Source organism: Vicugna pacos, chromosome 16 (assembly GCF_048564905.1).
Source record: "Vicugna pacos chromosome 16, VicPac4, whole genome shotgun sequence".
In the NCBI taxonomy this organism is placed as follows: Eukaryota; Metazoa; Chordata; class Mammalia; order Artiodactyla; family Camelidae; genus Vicugna; species Vicugna pacos.
The window spans coordinates 19,043,887-19,069,998 of record NC_133002.1 but is presented as its reverse complement, the minus strand read 5'-3'; the positions used below and the strand labels follow the sequence as shown (position 1 = coordinate 19,069,998).

Genomic DNA, 26,112 nt, shown 5'->3' with positions numbered 1-26,112 from the left:
CACACAGGTACTGTTATCAGTGCTTCAGAGATGCTCGTGCGTTCCCCGTCGCTGGGGCTTCATTCGTGCTGGATTCTCTACCTGTACCACGTGCATCACCCTTTCCATCTCTTGGCTCCTACCTGCCTTTCCGAAGCAGCTTAAATAGTGTTTCCTCTGGTTCTTGTGTCATGAGCTCCCACAGCGGGCTGCACTTTCCCCAATCAAAGACATTATAAAACTTCACAGTAGTTTCTTATTTTACATGAACCGTATTTTCCTGCTTGAGTCTAAGTTCTATCCGGGCAAGTGTGGGGCTTCTCCTGTTTGAGGATCATTGACATTAGTCACCTGCTATTGTACCACTTGTGAAAACGTCAATGAAAGATTTAGGCTGGTACAAATACTGGGTAAACTTGCTTTTATGATACCCAGAGGGAATGTACTTGAAGTTCCACTCTAACGATTAGTAACCTGGCCACAAAGACCTTGCTGACATAGCTTTGGGTGTCCTCTGTTACCCTCTAACTATATGGCCTTCAAGGCAGACTTTTTCATTCCGTCACTCACCTCCCTGCCCTCACCATCCCTTGTTGCCTTTACCAACTACACTATATACGTATAAATGTATTTTTGGTGATAGGTAATTATTTAAGCCATCATAAACCTCAATGAACATACCTTGTTACATTCTCATACGACAATACCCTCTGAGAAAAACATAAGCAAACCTATAAATCCTAAACCTGGCACAGGTGTTTTCTGTGACCAGGGCAAGAACTACGCACAGCAAAATCACATCCTCATAACAGGCCTGTGGGCACAGGATTGAATTACAGGAACAATTTAGACTGTTGCAGGCTGAGAAGAGAGTTCAAACTGAATACACTGTGAGTCCCTTAATGAACATACTGGCTATTGCCCAAGAATGCAGCCTAGGACATGGGAACACATAAACTAAAGGCACAAGTGACCAGTGGACGGGCTCGTGAAGCTGTTATGTTATGTTACTGTTTCAAATTGACAGCACTGATTTCTCAACAGTAGTCCGTCTGAATGGGAGAACAAAACACATACATCCAACTGCTACTACAGGAAATGCCATGCTTTCACCCGAAGTCCACAAAAGAAATTTTCAAGCAAAGTTAAAAAAAAAAAAAGGCACTGTCCTGAGAAAGAGAAATAAGATGACTTAAAAGCAAGGGAAGGGGGAGGGTATAGCTCAGTGGTAGAACGTGTGCTTAGCATGCACGAGGTCCTGGGCTTAATGCCCAGTACTTCCATTAAATAATAAATACATAAATAAACCTAACTACCCCCCCCAAAAAACACAAGTTAAAGGGAAAGTAAGAGTGAAGGGATCTGAGAAATATCCAATAAAGCATTGAACCAAATGAACTTACGAGGTCCTTTTAATTCTTAAGTTCTAGAAGTCACTAATTTATATTTTCTTTTTAAGAAACCTCAAATTCACCCTTGTCCAGGGATTTAGGGTTAAGATACAAGTAATTCAAGTAGAAATGCCCACCTTCACATCATTCCACACCTCTTTGGGAAAAGGGTGGGGGTGGGTGAACAGAAAGATTATCCAGAAGAAGAAATACAGCAGAAGCCACATGGAAGGACACAGTTAAATGTGCAGCTTTTCCACAATGGAGAGAGTAGCCAGTACAAGTTGTGGCATGTTGTAATTCATGTATTTTTTCTTTTGAGTCTCTCTTTAATGGACATGTCATAACTTCAGAAAGAAAAGCTACATCTCGTCTCTGCAGACAAAATATTAACAGTCACAGAGATTTAAAAGGAAATAAGGTGAAGTAACTAAAATTATGAAGCCATTTCTTACCATTGATGTCACCACCAAGGCTGGAGAAAACCCCATCGTAAGATAGAAAAAGAGCTCAACCACCTTGTACCTGCAGAACAGAAATACCATTAATTTAACTTCTCTATTCCCTACAGACCATTTCCTTACCAGTTGTTCCCTTTTTTCTTTTGGAAAGACAAATGTAAACTCTTAACTATTCAAAGAAAATGTATTTTTCCAGTAGGAGACCATTAGGCTTCCTAACTGAAATACTGTCACTGAGTAACAATGAACTAGCATTTCTTTCGGGATTAAGGCATCAAATTCCATGTGCTACCTGGAAAATGTTTTCTGCCAAAAATAGTTATCACTGAACCCAGTCCCCTATGCACTTCACCGTTTCCAACCCCAGGGTGTCTGCCCTCACCCCACCCCAGTCCTCGCTCTGTGACACTGAGACTATGAAGCTGCACAGGGAAGTGGCGTGCAGCCTACTTTCTCAGTGGCAAAGGGGTGGGAGCCCTAAGGAACGAAGGACATGTGTTTTGGACTGTCTCTTTATTCTGCGTCTGCATAAAATTCAATTTCTAAGGTTCGTCACATTAGGCTGCAGAATGTGTACATGCTAAGAAATGCACCATCCTGAAATTCAACTTCTATCTCTGCCTAATCAAACTGGAAACTGCCCAAAGGCGGGGACCACGTGCTATTTGTGTTTGGGTCCGCAGGGCCTAGGACAGTACATGGCACCATTTAGGTCCTCCCTAACACCTGCCAAAGTGGGTGCCAAGGGCACCTCGCATCTCGTTCGTAGCATTTTATACTAAGTCCACCATGAAGTTAACTATGTAAGGGAACTGGGGAAGAACGTGGGTTTCGTTTACATCCGAAGGCCCGGAATAGGAGAAAAGACAGTTGTCTTATTTTATTTCCTATTTTATCCAAGGGTATAAATTAGGGGTTTGAGCCTGAGAAGCAAACTGTTCTCTTGGAGAGATATATATATACACACATACACAACACATAACACCACTCAGAATTGCTAATTATGGTCAAAATGCATTTAAAGTGAATTTCAAAGTTGGAGAGAAGTTGGCTAAAACGATCATTTTCCTCAGAAAAGAGAAAACAATTTAATGCTTTGTGATAAACACAAATTATGTTCAATTCTGATGGCCATTCTGCCAAAAACAATAGATCAAGAATTTAATAAATTGAATCCAATGACAATGATTTCATGGCTTTCGGCTGCTCAAGTGCAGGCACGTGAGATAATGAACAGAGCCACGGAGTAGGAACTGGGACACGTGGGTCCTCATTCCAGATGAGTCACTAATTGGATGCACGTCCTAAATGCTCTCATTTTTTAAAACATGAAGCGGAAATAGATGACCTTGAAGGGCTCCTCTAGAACTAAGATGCTAAATTTCAGTAAGCTTCCTTTTTCGATTGCTTAACACTTATGACTATGAGCTACGAAAAATGGGTTAAAAAAAGTGTGTCCCATGGCTAGGAGACTAAGAGTTTAGATGCCCACCCAAACGTCCCCTTTCTCAGGGAACCCTAATGTTGAACATCTTCTGGGTCCCTAAGTAGGTGCAACACAACTGAGTAAGTGTTGTGTTGGGTGCTTAATATCTATTATCTTTATCCTTCATAGAAACATTGGAAAGCAGTTCTTTTTCTCATGTCGTAACTGTTAAATCATACAGGAGAAGGCTAGTTTGCTGACAAAGCTAGTCTGGCTGAGGATGTGAAATGAGGTCTGAGAGACTCTAAAATTGTCATTTCACATGAGGGACAAGTCCACCTTGTCATCACGCCACAGAGGTGGCACTCATTTCTTTCTGCAGCAATCTGTCCACCAATAATGAATACCGAATGGTTCTGAAGAATTGTTAAAACGATATATCTTGTGTTTATGTATTTCTACTATTTTGAAATGCAAATACAAATTGTGTTGCAGATGAAATTTAGGAATTTTAAACCTATCAAATGTAAAATTATTTTCTCTTACTTTTCATGGTAGAGAAATACATAAATGGTTCCTCCAGCTGCCATGAGCCAGATAAACCAACGCATATGAGATGCCAGGGGTCCAAGTTCACGGAGATTTAACCTAAAAATGTAAACATGACAACAAAGAACAGAAGTGATCAGTGACCAATGAAGGGAATTCATACAACCTGTGTTTTCCTCTAATTCTGAAAACTGGGAGAGAAGGTCCGAGGATAAGGCCAGAAAGAAAAAGCATTCAGCATGGCATGGAGGTATCTGGGCAACCAGGGTAAAATTAATAACTCGAAGATAAAATTGTCGTTCAACCTCTAAGACTCAGAATTAGTTCCAATGTGGTTTAAAAATAGAACCAGCTAAAAGGAGACACGCAGAAGTGAGTCCCGGCTTACCCGTGGTGCCTGACTTTATTAGGCAGACGGCTGGAAAGGCTACTCGCCTTCTTACTTCTGACATCGTATCTGGGAGCAGGCTGTTTACAAAGCTCCCTGAGAACTCAACAAAATCTTGAACCGGATCACACACACAGCGGGTACCTAGCACACAGACCCAGTGCCTCCCTCATCAATTTCTCCGCCAAGACAGAACCTGAGAAGAATTAGCCCAACGCGTTACGAAAGATGTTCTGTTAGACTTTAACCGTGGACTCCTGTGAAGCCTGATTTTAAAATGCTGCAAATTCATTTATGGTAAATTCAGATTAAGGACAGACATGAAAAAAAAAGTTCTGATTGGCTATTACTACAAAATTAATATTTCCGAATGGAAAATGTACTATGTGCATATGGACGACTACATGTGAGCAACTTGCCTACTGCAATATTTGATTCTTCAGCTTACATTTTAAATCTTTATTTACTTATTTTAAATTGTGGTATACTTCACAAAAGCCTTTATGTGTTCTCGTTCCAACATGATGCAGACCTATAATTTAGTAACAGGCATTGGAGAGAGGTGGCACTTACTTCTTACTCCAAACAGATAATTAGGTTTCTTTGGAATGATGGGTGCTGCATTAGTCAGGATCTAGAGGCCTGCTGTTTCTCATGACGACAGCAGCTGATGGCATGCTGCGGATTTCTGAGTGTCTGAAACTGGACCATGTCTTGATGGAGGAAAACTAATGTTTCTTTAATTGTGGGCTTCAGAGCAGCAAAAGGTTCTATCTGATCTATACCAAAAGGGCAGGAAGGTCAAGGAAACGGAACTGAATACTAGGCGTTTTAAATAACTAAGAAGTTTGGCTAGATCTCTTTCTCATATAGCCAAACGAATGAGAAACGCACACCAGCTGCTGTGCTGTGAACTGGAAGCAAACTACAAGTTTCAGAAGTGAGCTTGCTTTTTAACACACATTTACAGCGTTTCCACGTAAACAATGAGATGTCCAGCTACTGTGAAAAGCAGCGGACACATACAGAGAGAATTTGGAAGGCAAAGGTAACACATTTCAGAAGAGCATGCCACCTGCACACGAGTCTGTAGCAACCTCTCTCGAACAATCCAGTGCCAGATAGGTATTCTGAAGAGCAGCAACACTCTCCCCTAAAAACCTGCGGTCTGAACCAGGTAAATCAAAGTGGAAAAAAAAGTGCATATAGGCATGTGTGTTGTGGGTGGGGAGGGGGGAGCCTGGGGGCAGGGACAGGAAGAAGGGAGGGCTGAGAATTCTCTCATCAAAACACTATCTTCAAAAACAGAAAGGCTGTGTCTTACCATGGAGTATAGGAAGCGGCAATGAAGAGATAGATCACCATTCTGTCACACATGTGGAAACAGTGCTCCACTGTCCTGGAGGGAAACGCAAGTTAGACAGTTTCCAGAAATTCTTCAGACTGGCAGTAGGGGTTATCACTCCACTACCCTGCAACCTCCACTTGTGTTCCAGTGTCTCATGGCCGGTCTGCCTTGGCCTTCAAGGTCACACGGTATTTTTTTTCAAATTTTGATTTTATTTATTTTTGATGTCCAGAGCAACACTATTCAGAATAGCAACAAACAAAACTAAAAAGAAACTAGTAACAGACTAAATGCTCATTCACAGACTGAGAAATAAGATTATGTAAGTACTTGGAAAATTATAAGTAATAGTGGAGGATGCCAGAAGTACACTATAAAAACTGAGTTTTAACATAGGTTTTTTTAAAAATAGCTTTTTCTTTTAAATTTCAGAGTTATTTTTTTTTTTTAGTTGAGGTATACACGCAGCTGTTCTTTTTTTTTTTTTTTTTTTTTGCAGGGCGTAGGTAATTAGGTTTATTTATTTATTTGATTTTTCAGTGTAGCTATTCTTTGCTTTTCTTTTTGGTTTGGGGAGGTAGTTAGGCTTATTTATTTCTTTACTCTTCGAGGAGGTACTGGGGATTGAACCCAGGACCTCATGCATCCTAAGCATGAGCTCCACCACCTGAGCTATATCCTCCCCCTCTACACACAGCTATTCTTAATGATCTGAAGCCACAAGTAAGAGCTTTGTATTATTTTAAGATTGCACATACATACCACAGACCCTCAACATGTATGAGATATAGGAACAGAACTCCACAATAATCAGGAACTTTGAAGTGGAGAAAAGTAACAAACAAAACCTGTCTTTTCTGATGTGTTCCTTTCCGTTTGGATGCTAACAGAAAAATGAAATTCCTTCAGGGTGGACCAACTCACAACCCCTATCACAGTGCAGAGCAAAAATTGTCCAGGCTCTTTCCTTTTAGAATGTCTTTTGAAGAAGCTTTTATTCCAAATATCCTAGTGCAGACAGTAAGTTGTAATAAAGCAAATTTAGAAACTAATTAGGAACAGCAATAACACAAACCAGGAAAGGAAAAAAAAAAAAAGCGTTGTTTGCTGCCAAAGAGGGTAGCCACCTGGGTTTCTAAGCAAGTTCTTCCTTCCAAACTGAAGAGTCAGGAAGTGAACAGAGATCTGGCTTGTAGGGGTCTGTTCAGAAAACGGATGAGACAGAATCCGCCCTTTACAGAGGTGATTTAAAACTACAACTGCACTGCTTCCCCTTGGATCCGTTTTCAATGTCCAAGGGGCAGTGGCCATGGTCTGGGAGCACCAGTATTAGATTCTGCCTCACCGCACACACAGTGTCGCCCAAAGTTCACTGAGGATGTTGTGGTCACAGTGTTGGTCACGTGTTAGTAAAGAAGTGAGAATAATTTAAGTCACAAGTCTGAAAAAGCCAACACTGGATGAATGCTTCTCAAACTTGATGGCCTACCAGAATCGCCTGGGGAGCTCATAAAATACAGTCACAAACTTCAGTCCAGAAGCTTCTAATTTAAAAGGGCTAGAGGAGGAGGCAGACGGCGGAGGGAAGAAGAGAATCTCTTTTATTCAACTCCTTGGATGACTGTGATTCCAAGCCAGACTTGGGGCCTTTCTGATTCTGCTTTCTAGACTTTTATGCACTGTGGCAGCAGGTGAAGTCAGACCTGCAATTTTATTCAACATCTATCATCCACCTCTCTGACCCTCACTCTCCTTACAAGTAAAGCAGAGATAGTAACATTTCTATCACAGAGTATGTGTGAGCATTAAATGAGATGCTGTAGCCATGTGTTTATTTAGCACAGCACTGAGCACATAGTAGATACTCAATAAATCCTCATTCCCTGTCCTCTTTTACATAAATTAAGGCTATACTTGGATTTTTTTTTTTTAATGAATGCAGAGCAAAACTCCACACATGGCTTATGATTCTAGCAGTGCTATTCCAAGGTTCAGGAGAGTCTTTTTTATTACACCTCCATCCACCGGCCCTGGCAGGGAGGCCCTGAATGCTGAAACAGGTACCTACAACTCTATCAACTCAGAAATCTAGACAGCAGAGCCAAGTCAGCCAAGGCAACCACAAGCACTGGACTGTGCCAAGAAGATAATGAAGTGCTCTGGCCTCCGCGACAGTGCGTCCTAAAGAGGCAGGAAAGTACTTCTGAGACTCTCTTTTGAGCGTGTCTCAGACCACTGCTGTGATGCAATGCTGTGGTTTTATTTTAAGCCTAGGGAACTGTCGCCTTATGGGCAAAGGTAACAGATTGCAAACTACAAGCAATACTGTGAAGGGTGTGGTGAGAAAAATCTCAGGACTAGGTGTCAGAGATCCTGGAATGACCAGATTGTGTTCGTATCACTGACTTGGGCAATTCAGGCTACTTCCATGAGCCTCAGTTTCCCCAGATGAAAATAAAGGGGTTTGGATTAGATGATCCATGAGGAGCCTTCCAGCTCGAAATTCTATGATTCTACATATGAGGAAACCAGTAAAATAATCTCTTGAATCCCAAATCCTGGTCTTAAATAAAATATGCCTTTTTAATATTAGATTGTTTGAATATTTGGGTTTTTTTTTAACATTCTCTAAAAACCAAAAGATATAGTCTAATATAGTAAATCACTCTCAAGCCTGCTCTGAATTCTCCTTTATTTTTAGAAGAATTTTTGCCCTTTTGGGTTGTGCAGAATCTATTTTAAAAGCAACTGAATGGTGTGCTGCTCTCTTGGTATTGCCCCAAATTAACCCTTCACTCAGAGGAGGAATGCTTTCATGTCCTTCTCATGGGGAGGCTCAAGACACAGTACTGTTCAGAAAGTGCTTAACAGAGAACAGTAGCAAAATACGTGAATTTTGTTTGAACAGATACACAGGACCTAATTCTGAAAGCTGAGTTTTGTAAGACAGTAAACCCGCGCTGTAGTGACACCTCCGCATATCACAGAGTCCTAAAGTAAACCTGTGATTTCCAGGTCATGTCACATGCGTCATCTCATTTACCTATCACAAGAGCCTGCAGGTTGGGCATTACCTTTCTCATTTTAGTGATGAAGAAGCAATGTTCCCCACGTCAATGACCTACATAAGGCTAGGTGGCAGGGCTGGGACTCAAAGCCCACCTGGTGAGTCCAGGTTCAGGGTGCTGGTGACCACTCTGCAGCTGCTGGGCTCTTTCTTAGCGAGCTGACACATTGGAAAACAGGTCTCAGGATTTTACGTTAAGTCCTGGGGAAGCAATGTGGTTTTATTTGGTTTCTGAGCAAAGGCTTGCTCTCTTAGATTCACACGGGGGTCCTCAAACTCTGTCCAATCCATAGGAAATGTCCTGAAAGATGGGACGGCATAATAGTCTACCAGGCAGGGAAATGTCCACTCTTTGCCTCCGCTGGCCAAAGCATGCCAGCCTAAGAGGCCAACGTGACAACTACCGTGACCTGTTGAAAGAGCATACCATCCACTGTACCTTAAGTGGCTCTTTTTCCATGATACGATGTGAAATACTGTGGAAACGATGAAGAGGGCGCAGAGGCCCACCCCATAAATCCATGCTGTTATCTTTTCCCAGCAGTCGTCAGACAGCCAGTGGAGGAGGGCACTGCCCACGATGGCCGGGACAATGAGGAACTGAGAGAAAGGGAAAGGAAGGTAAATATTCAGTAAAACAGTGAATTAAGGACTTTGCTAAAAATGTCAGGGATAATTTAGGAAGATCGTTTTAAAATAAACATCTGCCTTTTCTGGATAATCATAACAAGAGCCAGATGGAGTCGTCAGTTTGCTCCCCAGAAAACAGGTACTGTACTGTTCAGGGCCCAGGAACTGTGCCCACCAGTGGGTACCCGATCAAGCAGTAAGAATGCAACATTACTCAACTGTGGCAAAACAAATGTTCTTTACCCTAATTTTGTTAGTGATTTAGGGAAGGCACTTAACGTAGTCAAATGCCAAGCATACACCAAGTTCCCATGGAAGTTCTGATCTTTAAATATTCTTTCCCGTTTCCCCCATGAGCTAATGAAATCCCAGTATTTCAGCAAAGGGTAACTAAATGGATCAAGTCAGTAAGAATTATAATGTGCACACCACACTCGAATAAGCCTTTCATTCTAGTCTCACGTCCTGATTTGTAGATGTGTGCCTTCCATCCATTTGGGAGCTATTCCAGAGTCAAAGGGTTTTTGGGTTATTTCATTTTTAACAGCACCTTTCAAGTAATCGACTCCTACCTATTCAAATAATTTCAGGAGACTAGAATCGCAGAATTTTGCTTTCTGCACATTTTATACTACATATGGACATAAATTTCAATGTCTAGTCACATCAGTCTGACTACTAAACATTTTATAATAACAGAAATCATCAGGAGAAATGAACTACTTTATTAGTTATTAGAATAAACATACCTAGCAAAGAACGCAAACTTTAGCAAACGTATCTTTTTTGTTACCAACCTACTTTTTCCCTCTTGCAAAAGAATATTAAATTCCCCAGATGAGACCAACACTCAATTTCATATGCTGGCTGGCATTTTCACTGGCCCAGAACAAAATGAGAAAACTAAGGGCAACAAAGTAAGTTTTTCATAAAACAGAATTTAATTAATTTATTTTGAGATTATGCCTTTTCTACTTTTTAAGAGTATGTTCAAGTATCTTCTCTGTAATGAAATGATGACACTAAATGGAAGTTTTTTATTTTGATTTTAGACATTTTACTGCTCTCTGAAATCCAGAAATCAGGGACACAGTTTAGTATAAGAGGACATTTTCTGTTCTAAAAAGATAATGTAGCTGTTTTATCAGTTTTTCCTTAACTTCAGTTTATGCAAGTGTTCCCTGTGACAATCCAGAAGAGATAACCTAAGAAATTATTCAGGTCTATCTGAAGCAAATATTATTCTTAAACGTGAGCTGTGTATCTCAAGGGCCAAAATGTCATATTTAAATGCTCAATATTATACTAAGTACTAAGTACTTCATTGACTGCATTTATTGGTCAGTGTTATGAAAACTTTCAGGGCACGATTTTCATAACTTTTATCAGTGTTTTGCAGTGGTAAATGGAGAAAATAATGAATGCATACTGGAACAGTAAGTGAAGGAACAAGCCAAATAAACTTACTCAAACTTTTACATTTCTTTTATCCTAATACTGACCTAGATTTAAAAAACACCACATACACACTTTATTTTCATAGGAGCCTGTGGACGATTGCCTTCAGAAGCAACTTTACTTTTAGCTCTGTTAAATGCATCAGGCATTTAGTCAAGAATAAAAGATGTAAACAACCCAAAAGCCCATCAGCAGACTATTGGTGTGTGTCTGCATGTATATATATTGTGTACACACACACACACACACACACACACACACACACGATGGAATATTACCCAGCCCTAGAGAGAATGAAATATCGCCATCTGCAGCAACATGGATGGACCTGGAGATGATCATATTAAGTGATGTAAGTCAGACGAATATTACAATACCCCTTATATGTGGGATCTAAAAAATTAATACAAATGAATCTACATACAAAACAGAAACAGACCCACAGACACAGAGAACAAACTTGTGGTTACCAAAGGGGAAAGGGGGCAGGGGGAGAGACAAATCAGGAGCAAGAAACCTATTATACATAAAATAGATAAGGAACAGAAATTTATTACTATATAACACAGGGAACTATATTCAGTATCTTGTAATAACCTATAATGGAAAGTAACCTATATATTATACATATATATAAAACCGAATCACTTTGACTCACCTGAAACTAACACAATATTGTAAATCAACTATACTTCAATTAAAAAAATATATAAAAGATGGATATCTAGGCAAGTATAGCCAACAATCAAATCAGGCTATGCATTCTCTAAAACCAAGTTTGGCCTCTAAATATTTTAACTCTCTGGTTTCATGAAGCTCACTTCACAAAGCACGTCATGAAGGCAAAGACAGGGGTCAGCTCAAGTCTAGAGAATTCCACCAAATCCTTCCTGTCACCAGAATCTAAGCCACGGGTCCAGGGAGACTGTCCACTAGTGAAGTTACTCCAAATTTCATTACTGAAGCCCTTTTATGGAATCCAGGGGTATGCATGCCAGGTAGAAAATTTTTTCTTGAAAAAAAAAAAAGGAGCAAGATTTCAGCATATTAATTATTTAAATAAAAGTCTTGAGCATCTAAGGAAAAAGAACATTCAGTGATAAAGGAGAATAACGTTTTAGTATTACCAAGTAGTATCTGAATTCTACTATTACAATACATAAAATTGATACTTTATAAAGTTGAATTTCCACTAAGTAATGATGAAATGGTATTGTTCTATTAGATTATAAAGGAATCCACCAAAAACTAGTTTATTTCACGTTTATTTGGCATCATGATTCCTTTACAGGAAACACTATTCTTTGGAGAAGGGAATTAAAGAAATGAAAAGGAACAACTTGAATTCAAGCAAATTTTATTCTAATAGCATGTATATGTCACCTACATGTTGTATTAACATTGTCTAAAATAATTAAATTCGCCTGTTCTAAACACTCTTCACTAACGGAATAAATTTGTCTTCTTCTCTATTTCCTGTCTTCAGATGATATACCAGCCATTATCTTTCCCTCAAAAGTCTCACTAAATGCAACTTTCAAAGGGAAATCATAAAGGAAAATTTATGATGACACAAGAAAATGCCAATAATGCCATTAATATGAAAATACATACACATCCACAAACACCATACACAAAAAGAAGAAATGCAGCCAAATGTTAACAATTTACTTCTAGGTAGTTTTGTTTTTCTTTTATATTTTTCAGTATTTTCTAAGCTTCTTATAATGAACATGTTTTGCTTTTATAGGAAGAAAAAAAATTAAGTAAGAATTTAGGGATTAAATCAGCCTTTTCTTCTACGATGTGGACTAACATCTGCTCTTAGAAGCAGGGGCCACGGGGGGAGGGGGAGGATGGGGCTACCTGTTTTAGGGAATCACGTAGTGAAAAAAAAAAAAGCCACCTTTTCCAACAAACTGTGAACTCTTCTTGCCAGATGACCACAGCTGACTGTCTTGAAAAGGCAATCTGTTTCATTCTAGGGGTGACAGTCTTTGTGAAGTAGTCTTCTTTGGTTTTCCTAATAACTATGGTACTTACCACATTATTCTTTTAAAGAAGCCCTTGTCCGAGAAAGCAGGTCCAGGAGGGACAGAGCTGACTGAAGGTCAGAGCACTCAAAGTGTCTGACACGCTCACACGGACATGACCCAGCACTGATGCCATGGTGGGTGAGGTCACAGAGATGAGTAAACCCGACTAATGGGGCTGAGGGTAACACAGATGACTGCGCCTCCTCCCACCACAGCCCCTGGGGAAGGACAGGAAAGGCAGAAAACTGGTACTCACTGCATGTGTGTAACAGTTAGCAGCATGTTCGTAACAAGTTGGTTTGTAGCGGCCATTGGCGGGGGCTGGGTGGTTCATGAACCTGTAGAGACAGAGACACAACATGGGATAAGCTCGGAGCGAGTAAAGAACAATGGGGAGGCTTGCCAGTGGTTGTTTGGTCTGTTCTAACTGAAGAGGTGACTCCTGGAAATGCCTGATTACGGGAACAAAACCAAAGCCACTAACTGGGTGTAAACCAAGCCAACAGCAATGGTCCGACAGCGAATGCCCTAGTTTATGGGATTAAGTATCTTTCAGTGTATACAAAAGAAAAACCTTCCACCAACCAAGGGCAAACAAAAACCAAATCCACCCACTTCAACTGGTACCCCCACAGTAAAAAAGTAAATAAAAAATAAAAAATAAAAAAATAAAAATGGCACAATCAATTCTTAAATCTTAACAGGAAAAAAAAATCAAGGTAATTTTTCTAAACTTTACAAATACCACTGGTAACTGCCATTTAATGCAAATTCAGTGCATCTGCAAGGTTTCTATTTCCTCTCTCAAAATGTATGCAGCTTTATACATGTAGATCTTTAAACCCTCCATCTCTTGAATAGCAGGCCTGTCCAACTAGTTTCCCTATATTACATTACCTGTCCCGGCACCAGACAGCTTAAATAAATGATACCTGGCTGCCTCCGGGCCACCTGAAACAGGAGGTACATTTCTCACCTGCATCTTCCTGAATTGAGTTTTCTTCAAAATCTAAATATATGACTAGCACCTGATACATTGGCTATAAAATTTGTGTGTATATATCTAACCATCAAAATCTGTTACATATATAGACATATGCCCATATTCCATACCTCCCTTTGGCTAGGTTGTAGCAACGAGAAAAACAGTGAGACACATAAGTACCACAGGACCAAAAGAGATAAAGAGCGTTCTTCCATTCCAGTTTGTGGGTGAGGATACCCCCAACCCCGACCCATACCCGTGCCACGTTTCATGACGGATTCTGGTTTAGTCTGTGTTCCCTAGAAGGAGGGAGATGCAAACTCAGGAATATATATAAAAAAGAGGCAGCTACCTGAAATAAGCAGGTGCAGAGAAACAAGGGAGGTAAAAGAGCCCTGGTGCCATGCAGGATTCAGGTCTCAGCATTCAGGCAGCATTCTGGAGCCTGCAAGATGGCAACAGGCTTTGCACAAAAAGTAGCCTTCTGCTTGAGCTAGTTTAAGGGGGTGGAGGTAGTGGGAGAGGAGATTTTATTTGTCACTAATGAGTTCTGACTAGTCATACCTTATTCATTAACATGATGAAAAAAAATGGTACCAGGCTAAACCAAATGGCAGAGCCAGGCTGCCAAAAACTGGCTGAAACACATGGTCAAGCCATTCCAAACAGGCCCAGTTTATGAACAAAAGATTAGCCAACAATTTCTCCCTGAATTAAGAAGGGCCTGTTATCCTTAGAGCAAATAAACAAAAATCAAGCGGCACTCCCCGCTAACCAGACACAGAGTCCAGGTGGAAAGTCCACTGGGGAGTGGGTTTGGGACAGTGAAGACATCTTACCTGGACCACCAATGGGTAGCCATCTAACCAGTGTGCAAAGTATATACTTATGGAATGGAATTCACCAGGTGACTTGAAAACTAGTTGAGAGAAATGTTCAGTTCACGGCTTCAGAATTATTCCAAGCTATTCTCACATATAGATAAATGAGTCTTTTCTCCCCTGATAATCCTTTAAATAATTTGACTAATTTCCTAAGGGAGGAGAGTGTTGCTATACGGCAATTATTTGCAAAAAGGAAAATAATTACCCTCTGGGGAAGAATGCTGTAAAAGCATCCCAAGCATTCAAGGACCTCCCAAGTCATTACCCTGAGACAAAACGACAGGGCTGTAAGTAGCATACCCTATTAGGAATTGCAAAGAGTGAGGAGCCGGGCTCCAGGATAGTTGAGCGTAGATGCAGTTGCAAGTGCTTTGTGTAGGGCACAGTAAGTAGGATTTGTCTACCCACCAGCAGGCTTCAGACTGAAATAGCAATTTATATCTCTGGCCGCCCAATCTAAAAATAAGCCGTTACACAGCAACAGGGGTAGACTTCCACATTTTCTCCTAAAAGCAAAGAAGCTGGGTGGTCATGCTTGTGACAGCTTAGCCCCTGCCCACCTGGAATCACTCAGGTTAAAAATAAACTCAGAAGTTGCAAAGGAAAACATCCCACCCATGTATCTTAAAGGTAGTCTCCCATCGGGCAATAAGGAAGGGGAAGAGCAGGCATGTTAGGCACAGATCACTGTCTGGGACCCCGTGGGACCGACAGCATGTGGTTTTGCTGTGAAATTTACAATGCAGCTTTCCCATTTCTCTCTGATCGCCCAGGGTATATAATACAGGCTCTTGCAGAAATCACTACGAAATTAGTCACCCAAGATCTAAATGGAAAAGCAGATGTAAAATGCAAATATACTCCCCCACAATGAGTCTATTCTCTTCACCACAAAAAGATGAGGAGGATTCTCAAGAGTCATGGAAAACAGGTATATCCACAAGTGGTTATGGAAGACGCCTCTGCTTAAAGCAGAGCCTCCCTGATGGTCACCCAGTGCCAGTGCTGCAAGAGAGATTCCAGCCTGCTTTAGAGGGTCTGGGGGAAGGTGAGTCAGTCCTGGGTGTGGGAACCACACTTAACAAAGCTATTAGTGAAGGAGGGTTTATTTATCCTCACTTTCTCTTTAAACACTCTCTCCTGCTTCCCCCTGGCCTGGTGTCCTTACACTCTCCCCATGACAGCATTTCAAAACTGGGCAGGGAGGGAACAGATGGGGACCCAGGGACACAACTTAGCACACTTTAAATGTAGCCCAAAGCAGCGTGCCTTCCAAAGTAAACCTGCAACCTACCAACAGATCTCAGAGGCCTAAGATCAAATCTCAGAATTTATCCTTGATTCCTCTGTGTTTCTCATACTCCAAATGCAAGTGTTGTCAATGGTCTCCCTGCCTGTCCGCAGACGGACTCTCTTCTTTATCCAGCAGTAGCAACAGTCTATCAACTCGGATCCCCACCGCACACCCCAGCCCAGGTTAAAACCCGTCTGGCTTCCCAAGGGGCTTCAGATAACAGTGTGCTCCTCTGTGGGCCACAAGGCCTCACTACTTCTCTAGCCTGAAGCTACCTTCCTGTCACTCTCCCCTCCACACCACATCCCTCCCGCTCCTTAAACCACCAAGGTGTGGCCTGCCTCCAGGCACCTGCATTTACTGCTTATTTCTGCCTGGAACATTCTTCTCCAGAATCCTTAGCCCTCTTCTCACTGTCAAGCTCAGCTCAAATGTCACCTCCTCAGAGAGGTTTTCCTCACCTTCCTTCCCAAAGTATCACCTCAGCCCTCCCCACTCCACCAGAGCCCTTATCACACTTACTAAGAATCCGACTTTTTTGGTGGGGGGCGGTAATTAGGTTTATTCAAGGAGGCACTGGGCATTGAACCTAAGACCTCATGCAAGGTAAGTATGCATTCTACCACTGAGCTATATCTGTCCCCCAGAATTTGACTTTTTTAACTTGTTTCTTATTTCACGTTTCCCCTCTGTAATGGGAATTTCATGAAGGCTGTCTTGTCCACCAGGTCCTTTCCAGTCCCAAGCACAAGGCCCAGCTTATAGCTGAAGTTTAATAAATAAATGCTAAATGAATGGACATATATTCTGCCTGCGGCTGAACCATTTTATCCTGACCAAGAAAGCCCATTGTCAATTGGTTTCACTGGGGATTCTATCTGGGAACAAAGGAAAACAGGCAGTCTTAGAGCCAAGAGAATTCTGAATCTCGTGAAGATGAAATTCTTAAAGGCTAATTAAGACCATGGACATTCCAAGGTCTTGGACATCACTTGATGGAGCAACAGAAGCTGATCCCTGCGCACAGCACCTATTATCTCCCCTACATGGATAAGCACGATGTTTAGGAAAAGTGTCTGTTGCCAGAGGTGGAGATAGTGGTAAGGGATGTTTAACTTAATTATTAAACAAGGGAGATGGCATATATAAGGAGACTACCTCATGTCTATGATTCAGTGCTCTGAGAACACGCAAAAAAACAAAAACAAAAACAAAAACACAACAGGCAGTCTTGGAAGACCTCCTAATGCTTTTGAATAAGATGCTTTACGGCATATTCAATTTAAAGCTAACCAGTGGTCACAAGGATGGGGCTGAAGAAACATCCATTTCCTTGGATTTCTGGTTGCCAGGGTGAAGAAATGCATATGTACCCACAAGATACATTAGAAGCGCTGTGCATCCGAGGCCCCTTCGCTGTCAGATGTGGTGGGCGGGGAGACAGGTAAATGGCTGCATAGGCGGTAGAGAGGGATGTGAAATTGAACCCTTTAGGCTGCCCCTTCCTAGTTGTGTGATGATGGCAAGTTCTCTTTTACTCTCTGACCCTATTTGCTCTTCTACTAAATGAGTATACAATTTGCCTCCCAGGGTTACAGCTGAGGGTGAGATGAGTAATCTACAGATAGCCTGCCACTGCCTGGCACGGGTAGGCACTAGATAAATGTTAGCAGGTATTCTAATTCATCCGAGATGCTGTGAAAGCGAGAGAATGACCCCCTCCCCGGGGTGGGGCAGTTGAGGGAAGGAATCAAGGGTGGATGGGATAAAGCAAGAAAGATAAAAGGAGTCCCGGTGGCATTCTTCACACCCTAAGCCCTCTGAGAAGCCACGCCTGCATAAAGCCCTCCACTTAGGACAGCAGGCTAAGTGTCCATACGGCCCCCTCCACAGGTACAGCAGAGCTCTGGAAGCTGGTCCAAAGCCACAGTGACCACCAAGATTCCATTATGAACAAACCAAAACCAGCGAGGTGTTCAGGTTTTCTTACCATTTAGACATAGCCACAAACTGTGGCCTAATGAAATGTTTTTACTGCAGCCAAGTGCTCTTCAGTGTAGTCCTGATACATCTATCAGGAGGAGCACATGTGTTCAAAGAAGTGTCCCTCCCTCCACTTCCTCTGCCATTTACCTACCTGTAACTATCCTGAATGCTCAAAAGATGTATAATAAACAGCTTTAAGAGGTGCGGAACAGTAGTCTCAACATTTTAATGCATGGACCACAAAAAACAGAATTTTACTGTTACATTACTTTATATTTGCAGGTTTTATTTCTAAGTTCAAATTGATCCTTAAAACTATCTTTCCAAGATAGCCTATAACAGAAAAATAAGAAATTATAGGACCATTCAGTCATCATAGAAAATCAAGGTAAGTCTAGATGTCATCAAGAATATAACTGTTAAATATCCATTGATATTGTGCAGCCACTGAGAAAATCACGACATCTATGCTGCACCAAAAGAAAACGCCTGTAATTTTCATTTTTAAATGAATGAAGTAGAATACAAAGTCACATTACAACTGTGATAATAAGGACTGGATAGACTAGTATCCAGCAAAAAGAAGATAGTTCATAAGCTGAGATGATGCGATCCTCTACGAAGGTTGGCTTGTTTGTTTTTCCTTTCTCCTAACATTTTAAATGTTTGTGCAACAAATAATAAAACAGATTCTTTTTTTTTCTTTCTAGAGAAGAATTCAAAGGATGGGAAAGCAATACAAACCCTTAATCAAATAAAACCCGGTAATTTCACAGAATATTGCCACTGTTCTCTGAAAACAGGAAGAGCACAGATGTGCAGAGAAGCAAAACCAAATCAAACAAACCACATGCATAGGGTTTTCCCAACACGACTGAACCGATGTCACAGCCTCCCTTAAAGCCCCTCCAGTCTTCACTGCTGACTTTATGTTCTAAAGCCAGAACATCATGGTTGCTTTAGAATACTGATAGGATGTTCCTACTAGGGGAATACTGCCAGGCACTCAACACCCTGAGTGATAAGCAATTTTCAGAAGTTGACCCAAGTCTTCCAACCCTTCTGGTGGCACAGTCCACCACAACTCTCCCTGTGTATATTTCATTTCACTCCTTCACCCTTAGGGACAGGAGGAATGAGATCTGCTTAAGGGGTGAGAGGGCGTCGAGGGATTAGGGAGTTGGAAAGAAAAAAAAGTGCACCTTCAAATCTTGAAATAAAAGGCAGTGCCTAAAAGGCAACAATAACCTCCTTGAAAGATTTCATGCATTCTTTTTCTTTTTTCAAATCCCCTCTGTCACTGCACACTAAGCTAGCCTGCTCAGGGTGAAGTTCTGGGAGTGGGGATGGCTGCCTGTTTCAGACAAAGGGATGGAGTTAACACAAACATAGGAGATGTGAACTTTCACCCACTTAAACGAAGAATTAAGGGGGGAAAAAAAAAAAACAAAACGGCCGAGCGCTTCCTCTGGGAACTAAGGCCAGCCTTCATCCATTGCTAGATGGTAGAGACCCGGAGTCGGGATTAAGGCCACGGGACCTTCCCAGGCTGGCGTTCCCACCAGCTCTCAAGCGACAGAGCGGCCGGCCAGCCTTCCGGTGGTGCCTCCTCGGTTCCTCCTCCTCCTTTCCTAACACAGGCGACTCAACAGCAGGTCTCATCACCCGAATGCTAACTTGCCCCTCCTCAGCGCCCAAAATAGCACGCCCTGGGACTCCAAGCCTGAGAACCCACAAGGCCCGCACTTGGCCAGGCAAGGCTAAACCGGCAGAGCGTGCCTCAGTTTCCCTGCTGCTAGGCCGTTCAAAGACAAAGCACCTAACACGCCCAGCACCCCCAGTTTACCACAAATCTCGCTGCAGGGCGCAGCGGCCAACCGGCCCCGGGTCTGCGCCTCCCAAGAGACCCCCCACGCTGGGGCAAGGGGTGACGGAGGACAATGCCAGGGTTGGAAGACCCAAGGGTGGCGCCTGCGGCTGGGGGTCGGGTCCTCCGAGCAAGCAAGAGCCCTACCTGGATGGCAGAGGGTGAAGCCGGGTGAGCAATGGGATCCCCTGGGAGGAGGGCAGGCTCGGGGTCTGAGGTCTGGGAATCCGAGGTCCGGTCCGCAGATCGCGAGGGGATACCCAGGTCAGACATGAGATCCTGGTACTAGGAGGAAAAGGATTGCCCAGGGACAGCCGGGCGCGGAATCTCCCATGTCAGTCCCCGGCCAAAGCGCCAGATCCACCAGGGATGGACCCAGGTGAGGAGCCGGGACCCACGCGGGAGGAGGCGGGATCCAGGACCTTTCCGGCACGAGAAAAGGGGCGGGGGCGCCATGCTTCTCACCGCTGGAATCGATTCTGGAACCGCATCGATCCTCTGCTCGTCCTCGGGGGCCGGGAGCTCCGTCTCGTCTGCGCCGGCGGCCGGGCGGGCGGCCCTCATGAGCTTGGGCTGCTCCGGAGGCCGCCGCGTGCCCGGCGGACCGCTCGGCGGGGCAGGGATGGAATGGGTTAGGCTGGGTGTCGGGACAGGGCCGAAGCCAAACCGGGCAGCTGGGGGCGGGAGGGAGGCCGCTTAAACGGCGCGGGCGCCTCCCGCCTCCCGCCTCCGGGCTCCTCCGCCCCCGGGCGCCCGCGCCCCGCCCCGAGCCCAGCTCCGCCCCAACCCGCTCGGCCCGCCTGCGTGCTCCCCCTGGCGCCAGCGCGTCACCGCGCCGGGCGGCCAATCAGCGCCCCGAGAGGAGCAGCGGCGAAGCTGCCATTCATCCCTCAGGGCGGGGGCGGGGGGGCGCGGCCTCGCAGCGGAGGGGCGGGGCGCCAGGGAGGGGCGGAGGAGCCGAGAGGGCGGCGCGCTTCTGGAACGGGTAGAGTTGGAGCGTGAAATGACAAGTGGCGGAGGGCAGAGGAAGAGAAATTGTAAAGGAGGAGGTGGGGCACGAGTCATAAAAGCAGCTATAAAGAAAATAGCCCCCAACGGGGACCCCTGTCTGCGATCTAGTCCTGGCTCTGTGTCATTGGTTCATTCTTCATGATCTATTTCTCCATCCCTCTGTTCATTTATTTCTTCTTCGTTTGCAGGACCAGCTACCCCTAGGCTGTTGTGTGAGGTTCCAGGGCAGATTTAAAACCTTTCCTTGTCTGTCATGCGAGGAGTATCGTCTAACTCAGATTCCATGAGAACCGCCAACGAGGAGCCCTCCCAGGGATACTTATATGTTATTCTTAATTTATTTTAGTCCAGGCAGCCTCCAGATAAACCAAAAAGTGGATCTGAATCAGGGTGCTGTGTCAAAACGTAAACCTCCAGGCTTGCTGGAAGAGAGGCTCAAACGATACTGAATAGAATGGCTGATTTCTTGCCCTTTTCCTTATGACCCCTGGAATGTAGATGTGCTCACCTCCAGGTAGCCTGTCCACACTGTCTCCCACACCCCAAACTTCAGACTCTCAAGGGGGCATTAGGTCAGCCTGTTAGGAGTGTTTACTCTGCATGCAGTGGAGTGTTGGAAAGCTGGAAACTCTTCCACCCATAATTCTAGTTTCCTTTTTCTTTAACATCTACCAAGTTGGCAGGATCCAGAAGGGTGCTTTCCGTGGCTATTTAATTATTTCATTAATTTCCCCAAGAACTTCAGGAGACAAGCATTATCTTAGTCATTTCACAGATAAGAAGGCTGAGAGATTTAGAAACTTGTCAAAAGCAAAACTAGGAATTGTGCCTAGCTTTGTCTAACAATAGCTTTAGCTTCAGATCCTTTCAGTGCAGGAAGGGGCCACTCCCTAAGTTTTAAAGTAGTATATCTGGGGGAAAGGTATAGCTTAAGAGGTAGTGAGCATGTTCAACACCCAAGAGGTCCTGAGTTCAATCCCTGGTACCCCATCCAAGACAAAATCAATGAAGAAACTTAGTTATGCCCCACTCAGGAAACAAACAATACCAGCAAAGCATGTGTTTTCATTACAGTGGTATGTCTGTTTTAAAAAAAAAATTCTTTTTTCTGGAAGTCAGAAAAATGAGCATGGATTGAAGGTTTACTAATCTCCTCTGAGAAGCCACTGGGCTAAATAAATTGGTGAGCAAGGGAAAGATTGCAAAGGAAATAACTAATAAAAAATAGGAATTGCATAGGAGGGGTTAAAAAAAAGTCAATGAACCAACAGATGCAAAGTCACATCCTAGTGATGACTTAAGAATGTGTAGAAGTCTGTAAGAAGCTATCAAAGTGTGGTGGAGCTAACTGGGGAATAGAGTGCATGAGAGATGGAAGTTTGGAGATGGGTTTTGAAAGACATGATGGGCATGACTTGGCACACAGCCTTTCATACGGGACAACAGCTTGAACAAGTAGATGTGGTCAGTATGGGGAAAATTGGTATGTGGCCACCTAGGTTTAGAAACATCAGTATGAATGGCATTTAATCAAGAAAAAAAAATTAGTCAGATAAAAATCAGGTTGAATTGATAGAATAAAATACCTTGACTGACAGTGGCCTCTTCCACAGAAATATTGCAGGAATATTATATGTGGGAATATTAACTGAAAATGGCTTGTAGAAACAATATGATCACAAATTTAAATCAACCTCATTGTTGGTGACTTTCCCCTAGAAGTGAAAGCAATTCTCAAGAGATTTTTTAAAAAGAGAGACAGAAAAGAAAAGTAAAGAAACAGCCTGAGATTATTTATGTGAATACCTGCCACATTTTTTTTGTTGTTTGTTTTTTTAGTGAGGTGACCATTTGAATGGTTTTGAGGAGAAATCCCAAGTATATTTTCAGAAAAGAGGTGCTAGATTTGACCTAGAGATGAATTTGGGAGTGCAAGAAAATGGAAAGTTTTTGCATTAGCAGGATGTGACATTTTTGTTGAGCTCAGACATTCACTAGTTCTTCTTTCTGCAAAACTGCAGACAAGTATTTGCATAGCCTATGCCTAGAAGAAAGGATTTGTGACCGTGCAGATGCCAGCTACAGTGGAATCTCTTGGGAGAACACCTGTCCTGCTTGCTGAGGGACACAGAATTCCTGGACTGGATGCTGACCATATGAAGAAGCACCTGGAAGCTAGACCTTCATCTGCTATCCTCCAATCAGAAAATAGCAGCTCTGCTCCAGACTGTGACTCCAGATGCCCAGGAAGATTGCCTGAACTTCTGATTGCAAGTCTTGTTCTGTGACTGGCTTTCAGTCTGTCTCTTTCCAAGTATGACAAAGTCAAGCAGTTATTAAAATATAAATGCGGCCAGCCTTTTCCGTTTCCTGAAGAGAAGGATGCTATCTTAGTCTTAGGTCTTAGTCTTTTGTCCACATTCCCTGATGATCTGGTCTGAATGTTTATGAACCCCAAACTTCATGTGTTGAAATCATGATGTTCAATGTGACAGTATTAGGAGGGGGCCCTTTGGGAGATGATTAGGTAGACCACCACCCTCATGAATGAGATTAAAACCCTCATAAAAGAGGCATGAGAGAGCTCCCTGGTCCCTTTTACCATGTGAGGACACAAGAAGTCAGCAGTCTGCAACCCAGTAGAGGGCTTTGACCAGAACCTGACCATGCTGGCACCCTGATCTTGGACTTCCAGCCTCCAGAACTGTGAAAAATAAATTTCTGTGGTTGATAAGCCACCAAAACTTGGGGCTTTTTTTAATAGAAGCCCAAGTAGACTAAGACATCTGATCTTTGAGGCACACCTCTCTTTCATGCACAGTTCCTAAACTTTCATGATGAAAACAACGGGGGAAAAAAAAAGAGATTTAGAGAGAAAGAAGACACGTTGGCAGATATGCTATATTGGTCTACATGATGAAGATGAGCAAGAGGAAAATATTCCATAATCTGGGGGATATTGGTAAAGGTATTTTGTGAGATGGGGAGGGATTTAGGTAAGTAAGAAAATTCTTAGAATTGTGGGATGTGAGAAGAGTAGGAAAGGGATTGTGAGAAATTTTGCCAAGAGTATGACCCAGATACTCTAATATTTTCCAAGTTTAGAACTACACCCCCCACCCCTTATTTTAAATTATTCTTGGCTCTTTGGTTGTATTTACTTGAAACAACTTCTTTTAGAGACTGAACCACATGGAAGAGAGATGTGCAATAGTTACGCAGATTCAACGTCCTGCAACTTTTACATCTAGTAGTTCACTTTATCCTTAAAACCCTCCGGTGAGGTAGATAAAATCATATCTATTTTGTAGATAAAGAAGTGAAATCTTAAAGAGGTTTTATGAGTTACTGAAATTTGTAAGTATAAATGACAGAGTCAAGATATGAGCCTAGGTTTTCTGACCCCAAGCCCCAGTGCTTTCTGCCCTTCCATCCTCATCACAGTATATGAGTATGTGCCATGCCTCATCACAGCCAGCCATGTTCTATTCCCAGTGGACAAGCAATAAATGACATTATTCTGGCTGTTGTGGTTGTCTCCCCTTGCCCCCCTCAAAAAGGAACTTTATATGAATGTGGAACATTCTGACTGCCTCATGATGTTTTTAAAGGTAAGGATTGCTGCAGCTCTTTCTTCCAGCGAAGGCTTGAGAGGTGATGAGAATCAGGATGGGAATGCCAGTGAATGCAAAGAGGATCCCAAGAGACCAACGTGGGAACAGAATGAAAGTTGATGGCAGTGGTTCCCATAATGTGATTCAGAGGCCACAAGGTCACACTGGGGGCCATCATATTGATCTGTATGAAAGCTCATGTCTATGCTTCGCTTCCGTCAGAAAGAATAAAGAATTATATTTTACACAATGCAGATACGTCCTTAACTGGGGTCATTTAGCCATTTATCTTGATGATTCTTGTTTACTTAGATATGGGTTTCCTAAACCCATGGAGATAGTCAATCCATAAAATCTTTTATTCTGCCGAAGTCCACCATGAACTGAAAATATTTGAGGGGTTCTTGGTGTTTGTATGGGCTCAGCTATTCTATTTGTTCATGATAAATAAGAGGTGCTGACAAGTTGAAGCACAGCTTCTCTTGAAGAGAGAAAAGCAGAGTGTGTTGGTGTGAATGGCCACGAGCACTTGTTAACTTGCACACACTGAAAGATGCTGCTCAGAAGCTTCACCTGCTACTGTAGAGTGTCCAGAGCTGTCATCCTTCATTTATTTGTAAACCAAATGCAACTAAGCCCCTTGTTTGTCCATTTCTGCTGTGTAAATTTCTTATACTTGGAAGAAACACAAGATCCCAAATGATCCTCTAAAAAGAATAGAAAAGTATTATCACTTGTTACTAAAGTTCTTGTGCAAAATGGAAAAGGGAATTGACATTGTGTATATTGACTGAAAAAAGGCTGCACAACCTAAAAGTTGAAAATTACGTTTTATTCAGAGACATTACTGAGGACAATAGCCTGGAAACAGCCTCTCAGATAGCTCTGAGGAACTGATCCAAAGAGGTAAGGAAAGAGCCAAGAAATATAGGAGTTTTTGCTGGGAAAAAAAAAACAAAACAGAACAAAAAACAAAACAAAACAAAAAGAATAACCGTGTAGTCAAACATCCAAAGATTACTGTTAATCACAAAAGACAGGTATCTCAAGTTAATTATTTTAGTGCCTTTCTCTGTATGGGAAGATGCAAGAGTTTGGGGTCATTGAAATTATTCCTTTGATGTGCATCTTACCTATCTAGGGCCAGTAGCTTGTTTTCCTCCATCCTGAATTCCCCTCAGGGCACATGATCAGAGGCGGCTGCAGAGGCTGCCGGCTTGATGCAGGCATAATTCATTGTTTACCGGAACAGCAGGTATTACTTGAAATGGCAGGCAACACCTTTTTTTATCCACATGTATCACTCTTAAACATCTCTTTCTTCAAAATTCTACATCTTATGGGAGCTGCCATTTCTCTTTCTGCCAAACAATCCCATTTTCCCATCTAACGTTTTTTTCTCCATGCCAGTGGGGCAAACACTCCACTTTCAGAAGGTCTGGCTGTACGTTTTCTCAAGCAAAGAAATTGTTTTTTGTTTTTGTTCTTGTTTTTGTTTTTGCTCCTATAATTTGCATTTCCAAGAATCACTCTGCTGTGCAAAACCAAAGTTCTTAGTGGAGATCTAACTTCCTTGAAAGATGCAGGAAAGGAAGGATTTTAAAATAACTAATAATTTATTATTTTTCTCTATCATATGATTATTTAACAAACATTTATTGCAAATTTAATGAGCACCTAGCTGCCAGATACAAAGTAAAGCAAAATGCCCTATCCCCAGGGAAAATCCAGACGGTGG

At 42.6% G+C, this 26,112-nt stretch overlaps 1 protein-coding gene and 1 non-coding gene across 11 annotated transcripts in view; both read right to left on the bottom strand.

Moving 5' to 3' along the window:
• The window catches only part of LOC102536580 (monocyte to macrophage differentiation factor), a 38,647-nt gene extending 18,137 nt beyond the window's left edge, over positions 1-20,510 (bottom strand). For 5 of the 10 annotated variants that reach the window (XM_072938605.1, XM_072938604.1, XM_072938608.1 and 2 more), the window contains exons 1-6: positions 20,215-20,504; positions 12,990-13,071; positions 9,049-9,209; positions 5,519-5,593; positions 3,804-3,905; positions 1,826-1,895 (exon numbers count right to left, since the gene is read on the bottom strand). In XM_072938605.1, coding sequence (XP_072794706.1) covers positions 1,826-1,895; positions 3,804-3,905; positions 5,519-5,593; positions 9,049-9,209; positions 12,990-13,071; positions 20,215-20,240 — 516 coding nt within the window. In that variant the 5' untranslated portion in view covers positions 20,241-20,504. Of the gene's footprint in view, positions 1-1,825; positions 1,896-3,803; positions 3,906-5,518; positions 5,594-9,048; positions 9,210-12,989; positions 13,072-20,214 lie in introns of all 10 variants that reach the window. The other 5 variants (XM_072938601.1, XM_072938600.1, XM_072938599.1 and 2 more) reach the window with 4 other exon arrangements.
• Positions 6,152-6,225, bottom strand: TRNAP-AGG (transfer RNA proline (anticodon AGG)). Its single transcript has one exon. It is a non-coding gene; the product is annotated as a tRNA-Pro (tRNA).
• Positions 20,511-26,112: the final 5,602 nt, after the last annotated feature.